The sequence below is a fragment of the Glandiceps talaboti genome, chromosome 4 (genome assembly GCF_964340395.1).
Source record: "Glandiceps talaboti chromosome 4, keGlaTala1.1, whole genome shotgun sequence".
NCBI lineage: Eukaryota > Metazoa > Hemichordata > Enteropneusta > Spengelidae > Glandiceps > Glandiceps talaboti.
In genome coordinates, this window is record NC_135552.1 from 16583950 (window position 1) to 16592193 (window position 8244).

Here is an 8244-nt window from a genome sequence, read left to right on the forward strand (position 1 = left end):
GTATTACTGGAATTGATTACCATTCAATTACCGAAACTGAAACTCAATGGTATCATGCACGCATGTACTTGGGATAGAGCTAAGGTACTATACGTACATCTGATGCATATCATAGTCATTTCGGGAGTACAAACGGTTTATTTTTCATTACGGTATTTGATAGCTTTTTTAAAAAGAAAAATTAACTAAAAATTCGCAATTTTATACCTCTTCAATAAATACTATACTATAATCAAATACAGCCACCAATTTGTAATAAAACAAACAAACAAACAAACAAACAAACAAACAAACAAACAAACAAACAAAAACAAAAATATCGAAATTTCCGGCTTTCGTGACAACTCCTGCTAATTTCTTGATAAAGGTAGTGTTGGCTCCTTTCTATAGATTGTTTCGTCCTCGTACGTGCGTGCGATCGGGAGATAGTTCTTAATTGAATTACATGATACTGATTCAGTCAATATCTTGAGTGACTCAATTGGAGAGAAAGTTTGGCTTCCGCTCTTTTTGGTTTCATTTGGTGGCTATTGGTTTTTGGTTTCTTATCTAAACACAAAACTATCCACACCTTAAATAATATTTTAATTAAAAGATTTATTGCGTTTAGCATAATTAATATGTCATTTATAAGTAGAGTACATACACGTACATCCATGCTGTGGTTACTTAGTCTAGTTTCCTACATGCGTTCCGATCACTACAATCATCTCCACCGTATAGTCAAACTTGACTTGTAATACCCTAGCAGAAGAATCTGTGCTTACCCCTAAAAGAGATATAGTTTAATGGTATTGGTTGGTGAGTTGGAATAACGTGATGACGTTATGGTATCCTCATGTGATTTAATCAAACTCGGTCATACTAACTGAATATTACAATGAGCAACTGTTGGAATGCAGTTACTAATGACAACAGCCTGCCAGTGTGTGATGGATTACTACCACAGACAAGGAAGACATTTCTTTCTTGTTTGTGTTACTACTGACCTGCAGTGTCCAGCCTTTCCCCTGCTGGTGGCAGTTTTGCTAGATTTTTGGTAGAAGTTGTCGTTTTAACTGTACGTGGATAGGAGAATGGTCATAGAGAACGTTCACAGGTATAGGCTCTAGACTGTGCTATGGTCAATGTGTGGAAAAAAAAACTATATCCGATTTAATACTGTGACAAAAATACCATGTCTAATATTGAAAGATATAAATCAAACTCAGCAAACAAATATCTTTGGACCTAAATTGTTTTTTTTTGGAAATTTTGGTCTTGTTTCAAGCAGTTTATATAAATTGCACAATGTACAAATGTACATGTTAAGTTGTACCCATAGTTAATTGCATTGCTCTGTAGGATTCCATGTCACAACTCTGACAAGTATTCATATTTAGTCTTACAATCGAATACAGTACTGAATGCCAATATGGTCCCAATTTGACCAGTGTTCATTATTTAGTCCTAAAGGGATACAGTACCAAATGGGCTCAATATCCAAATAATTTTGATACATCTATAAATGACATTCCTGATTACATACAAGATGTGATATCTTTGAAAATTCAAGTAAAACAACTGATTTAAAAAAAAAAAAAGATTTATCATTTTTGGTTATAGTCTATAATGTAAATTCATTGTCATTTTTGCGATAGCTTTATTCCATTCAAAGATTCTCTCACCATGTTAATGAGAAGAGTTCTGAGCCAGAACACATTGATATAACATTTTACCAGAATAGTTAGTCTGTATTTGAAGGAGACATTTATCAGTGCCGCTGCAAATTTCAAAGCTCTGATATCCCCAATAGAAAAGCCCTTATTGGTAAAATGCAAATTTAAAGTGAACACCAACTGTAACACCTTGTGATACATTGCTATCATCTCCTCTACTCTAATGGACATTATAGAGTACACAGATATATATGATTAAAGTATCTTTGATAAGAAATGCCTGAGAGGTCTAAATTTTTTATTTGAATATGTCTCAATATTTTTTTGTCTTATTGTCTCCATATAAAATTTACTTCTTAAAAACATTTCTTCAAGTTCGTAATAAATGTATTAATTCATTCCCTCTCTGCTCAGTTTGAGAATTCATTTCTTGACGAAGTACTTTTTCACACTTTGGTGTCATCTCCTACGACACTTTAGAGTCATCTCAGATGAATTTTAAATGATCTTTACTAATAAGTTGCAAAAAAAACCAATAAGATTATGCCTGGAAAACTTGATCTGCTACATCCTTTTCATATTTCTAGCGATGAAAAATAATTTTGATGATGCGAAACTTTTTCGAAATGTCTACTAGGCATCCTCATGATTTGTTGTAGACTGTAAGATATGTCGTGTCACTGCGCCCTCACCGATCTCCTCTCTTGAAAGGGGGTTGACCGATGTGTGTGTGTGAGAGGGGTTGACTAACGTGTGAGGGCACCCCGTCACGGCATACCTTACAGACTAGATTTGTTGGTAGGTCGAGTTATTTGTTCTTGGCTACTTTCTTCTGTAGTTTAACTAAATCTCCCATTACATTCCTGTTGAGAACACTACAGGCACACAGTAAACCACCGAATGCAGCACCAGCAAATCCACAACCCAGGATATCCTGACCTGAAAACACAGAAGTTCAAAGATTAAAAATTTAAAGTTCAAATCAAACATATATCTACAGTAACAATCCTCACAGTCAATCAAGTTAATATAATAATAATAACAATAATTTGAATAATTTTTCCTACTGAATAGTAAATAGTTCATGACTGGCTGTGGTACAAAAAATGAAAAGATGAGATATTTCATTATGGGGAATCAAAAATGCTAACTTTCAAACTTTTTGAGAAATCAGTCATTCGTGAAATTCAGATGAAAGTAAGCAAACTGGCTGTTCATGTATAACTGCTCTAGAGATATAGGAAAATCAGACAATTGAGGACACTGAACTCACCAGTCAAATAGAGGTTTGGTATCTTAGTTTGTGGTCGAAGTGCACTGGCAACTTTAGCACTGGTTCTCTTCACATTGTGATCTAGTCCATAGATCTCACCCTTGGGTGCTGCTATGTAGTACTTATTACTCACTGGAGAACCAATCTCAAAGTAATCCACCTAGGTAAGAAATTACAATACTTGACTATTAAGCAAGATTTACAGGGTACTGCATACACCTTAAGTCAAACAAAATTCCCAGGAATTTAAAGGGATTTTTCATTGGTTTTCTGGGAACAACTTTAGTCATTTTTTATGAGTGTTAACCTTTGAATTACCTGTCGGAACACTTTTTTTTTTTGAATTGATACTTTGCGACATTAACGTCAAAAGTTTGATTGACTTATTTTTGCATGAGGGTTTTGGGTTCCTGGAGTAGATCACATATTTCCAGGACTTTGCAAGAGTTTCCAGAGTACTTTGAAATTCCATGACTTCCCAGGAGTATCCAGGAGCACATTAGACAGTAATGATGTCATCGGTAGGGTCTGGGCTTATCAGCTGGCCCTCTCTGCCTGTAAGGGACATTAGATCGCACCCACAATGACAATCTGTCAGTCTAGGAGCACATGAACCCTGATTTATGACACAGCATTGCTTGTGTTTGAAGTCTACATCTTTGTGGTCTTTACCATGTAAATATAAATTTTGATCAGAATATGCTTTACCTTATCTTTGAGCTGTGGAAATAAGGAACAGGCCTGTTCCCACATTTTGTCTGCAATTGCATGTTTCAGATCATCATACTCTTTGCCACGTTTCATCACTCGTCCACTTTCCCACTTCTGGAACCATTCCCAGTTAGCCAATGTTATGACTACACACGTTGATTTGCCTATGAAGCAAATAAAATATTGAATATGATGTATTATTTTCATTATCAGGTGAGATGTGGCAATCTTTACACAACAGTCAAACAAGGTAAGACGAAAAGATTGGGGTAGCTGTGATGTCATCATCAGAGATTTACGAAGTTCTATGAGTTATTGAGGAGCTATTTATCACTCATAATCACATCTAAGTTGATAGCAGTAATCAATACAAGTATACTAAAGGCAGGAATAAGTCTGACTGGATTTTTCCTTTAAGTTGATAGCAGTACTGGACTTTGCCTTTAAGTTGATAGCAGTAATCAATACAAGTGTACTAAAGGCAGAAATAAGTCTGACTGGATGTTTCCTTTAAGTTGATAACAGTAATCAATACAAGTGTACTAAAGGCAGGAATAAGTCTGACTGGACTTTTCCTTTAAGTTGATAACAGTAATCAATACAAGTGTACTAAGACAGAAATAAGTCTGACTGGTCTTTTCCTTTAAGTTGATAGCAGTAACCAATACAAGTGTACTAAGGCAGAACTATGTCTGACTGGATTTTTCCTTTAAGTTGATAGCAGTAATCAATACAAGTGTACTAAAGGCAGAATAAGTCTGACTGGACTTTTCCTTTAAGTTGATAGCAGTAATAAATACAAGTATACTACAGGCAGAAATAATTCTGACTGGATTTTTCCTTTAAGTTAATGGCAGTATTAAATACAAGTGTACTAAATGCAGAAATATGTCTGACTGGATTTTTCCTTTAACTTGATAGCAGTAATCAATACAAGTGTACTAAAGGCAGAAATAAGTCTGAATGGACTTTTCCTTTAACTTGATAGCAGTAATCAATACAAGTATACTAAACGCAGAAATAAGTCTGACTGGACTTTTCCTTTAAGTTGATAGCAGTAACCAATACAAGTATACTAAAGGCAGAAATAAGTCTGACTGGATTTTTCCTTTAAGTTAATGGCAGTAATAAATACAAGTGTACTAAACGCAGAAATAAGTCTGACTGGACTTTTCCTTTAAGTTGATAGCAGTAACCAATACAAGTATACTAAAGGCAGAAATATGTCTGACTGGATTTTTCCTTTAAGTTAATAGCAGTTAATAGCAGTAATAAATACAAGTGTACTAAAGGCAGAAATAAGTCTGACTAGACATTTCAAGATATCTCTATTGACTAACCTGGATAACGTTGTTCCCATGTTGGATCTTTGCATGATGGGAATGACATAAAAAGCAGTGGGACATCACTTTTCATTGCTTCCTCTGCATTCAGACCAATATAATCCTCTGTTTGGCCACTCAGGTCATTGCCTTTAAACGCCCAGTAATTACGTGCATGGAGTTTCAGTTCTTCTTTAGTGCCCTTAAGGCCTACAAACAGTGACATAGCTCCAACACCATGCTGGATATCTTTTATAATAGGCTTGAAACCTTAGAAAGAATACACACAGGAAAATCAAAATGTGTATACTGAAAAGGATCTATAGAAGTAGTAGGGAGGATTATCAATGTCAGACTTATATTTAAGCTACTTATTATCAAGAAAATGGCATTTCAATAGGGAACTTGCAATCCAGACTGAACATGCTCAGACGCAAAGGAGTATGGGATTATCTGTGGTTATCGTAATACCTAATCAGGAGCTACCCATAAAATAAACCTCCCACAATGGTCAGGGCAACTATGAATTGATCATTTGTGGTTAAAAACAATGTAACATTATTATTTACAATATTATTTGATTGGTATTTATTATCACATTTCCCATGATGCAACATTCAACATGGCAGATTTGGAAGTTCCCTATTATCATGTTCAATATATCTATATTCGGGTTGATAGCTTGGTAACTCATACCACTGAACAATTTTTGAACTTAATTTTTTTTTTTTTTTACAAATGTGAGTTTAAATTACCATATGGATGAGGATTGGGTATTTAGTTTGGATTTTTAATTCATGAAACAATTTTGTCTTCGCTTCCTAGTAGAAAAATCAATGTGAAACAATGTAGATCAAGCGTGTTTGTAAGGCATTACAATGCTAAAAGCTAGAAAAATATGTAAAAGCTTTTGCTATCATACGTAAAATAACACACATTTTACACATTTATCAATCTTTAGCAAATTTACTGAGTTACAAACACAGACTTGGCACATATTGTTTCACATTGATTTTCCAAGTAGGACTCAAGCCATGATAAAATTGTTTCATAAATTAAAATCCAAATCCTCATCCATATGGCCACTTTAAAGTACATGTACTTCAAATTTGAAATTAATAATAGTAACATGTATAGATGTCATTATTTGGATCCTTCACATTGACCGTATAGTGACATAATAAGCAGATATAGTTTGTAGTGTGTATCATTTCATAATCGTAAATTTATATTTTCCAGACCTAGATAATCAAATTGATATCCTCAATATTAATTCACTTGACTTGTACTCTTGTGAATTGCAAAAAAAGGCTATCCAACTCAATCCAACATATTATGTGGAAAGAAAAGTGACAATCAATACTTGTCATTGTAATGATAATATAAAGAATATGAAAATATGATTCCAGGCTTATTCATTTACATTTTTTTTTTGCCACTGTTAACTAATTACAAAATACTTTTATATTAGTATTACCTGCTTTTCCTAGAGCTTGAGGTGGAAGCAGTCGATTGAAAGTGTTAAAGAACCCAGCACCTGATATAATCAATGGTGCATGGATATCTATATCACCACTACTCTTCTGAACACGTACACCTGTAATATATCAAATTATTTGAAAAATAGTTAGAGAAAACATGTACATATCATTAAAAATCAGCTTGATCCAATGATTTTATTAGTTATACTTCATATGGTTAATTTCAGTGATGGCAAACTACAGCAATTTTTTCCACTCTTGCAAAAAAAAAAATTTTCCACTCTTGCAAAAAAAATGTTTTGCAGAAAAACAGACAGGTTTACTACAAATTGTTCTTACCAGATGCTTTTCCATCCTTATCCAGAAGAATCTGAGAGACTGGTGCTCTGACCAAGACCTTACCACCTGCTTTCTCTATGGTTGGTATAATTTGTAGAGCAATCTCACTAGCACCACCAATTGGATAATAACCACCACTCCAGAAATGGCGCACAAGTCCTGCATGCATTGCAAAGCTGCTCTGATTTGGAGCCACACCTAGTAGAAAGAGCATAGTGTAAAAGATTATTGGATCATTGCTATTAGTACCATAATGTGTATTTGCAATCATTTCATATTATTCAATGAGTGTGCAATCATCAAAACTCAAAACACAAAGATAATGGTGGTACTTTAAGTTGGTTTGCAGAAAAAGACCAAAGAGTTTTCAAAGGAACAGCCGCTTTAGCAGCTTAAGTCATTTGCATATATGTAGATTAACAAATTCGATGTTGAAATCTGGGTTTATATGGTGGACATTTAGAGGATAGTTTCACAAATGTGTACATATCATACATTACCATCCACTCAGCTGTCCAGCCACCATATTCAGTGCAACTGTTGACATTTTTTAGTACAGCTGAATGTAGAAATATGTCACCTCTATGCAAATGAATACTGGATGTTTCTGCAAACACATCCATCTACTTAATTTGCATATTAGTGTATTGTAAGGTCTAGCATAGAAATGATACATTCACAGTACACACTTACCATAGTCTCCAAAGTTATATGCCATTACTGTCTGTAGATCCTTATCGTCTGTTAGTTCTTCAATTACACTTTGTGTTGTACGTAGAGCCAGTTTAAAGTACGGAGTTATCAAATTAATAAGACCTGTGGAAATTGCCAAATTGACAAGCCACAGTGGAACCATCTTAACAATTGCTCCTGCTTTATCAATCTTACGGTATTCCTGCAAAGTAACGACAACTACGAATCAGTCAACATCAACTAACAAAATATGAGGCAAGTAGCTGGTAGTATGACAGAGCCCTAGTATGATGCATGAGTGCCAGTGTACTGTACTTGGGATATTTGCACAAGCGTTTGCATTCTCTGCGGTCATACTTTCAGGAACGCATTGAGTGAAAGTGAAGCAGAAAACACTGCAAGCATGTGTGCAAATAGCTCTGAGTACCCACACTAGCATGCACACAGTATGGGGTTCTGTTATTATTACATAATGTTTATCTGAAACAGCAATTTTTTGTAAAATTCATACTGTGCGAGCACACAATTTCTTGTGAAAAGACCAATTGCACTCTCATCATTTGCATGTAGGTATGCAATAATGTATTTGGCATTGCACTGCAGTGCAGGTACAACTACAAAATGTAGTATGCTTGCAAGACGGCGCAATTAATCTCTGGTACCATGATACATGTTACATGTATTAGAAAATGTAGCAGAAAAACACCTGATGTCAATTCATACATGTACCTAAATAAGTGTTCTACATGACAGTACAGTCAATTTCA

At 34.7% G+C, this 8244-nt stretch overlaps 1 protein-coding gene across 1 annotated transcript in view; it reads right to left on the minus strand.

Moving 5' to 3' along the window:
• Nucleotides 1-1604: 1604 nt before the first annotated feature.
• LOC144434511 (all-trans-retinol 13,14-reductase-like) overlaps nt 1605-8244 on the minus strand; it is a 10886-nt gene continuing 4246 nt past the window's right edge. The window contains exons 4-10 of the mRNA XM_078122972.1: nt 7478-7679; nt 6785-6982; nt 6442-6561; nt 4983-5234; nt 3640-3806; nt 2932-3091; nt 1605-2597 (exon numbers count right to left, since the gene is read on the minus strand). Of these exons, the coding sequence (XP_077979098.1) occupies nt 2467-2597; nt 2932-3091; nt 3640-3806; nt 4983-5234; nt 6442-6561; nt 6785-6982; nt 7478-7679 (1230 nt within the window). The 3' untranslated portion in view covers nt 1605-2466. The remainder of the gene's footprint in view (nt 2598-2931; nt 3092-3639; nt 3807-4982; nt 5235-6441; nt 6562-6784; nt 6983-7477; nt 7680-8244) is intronic.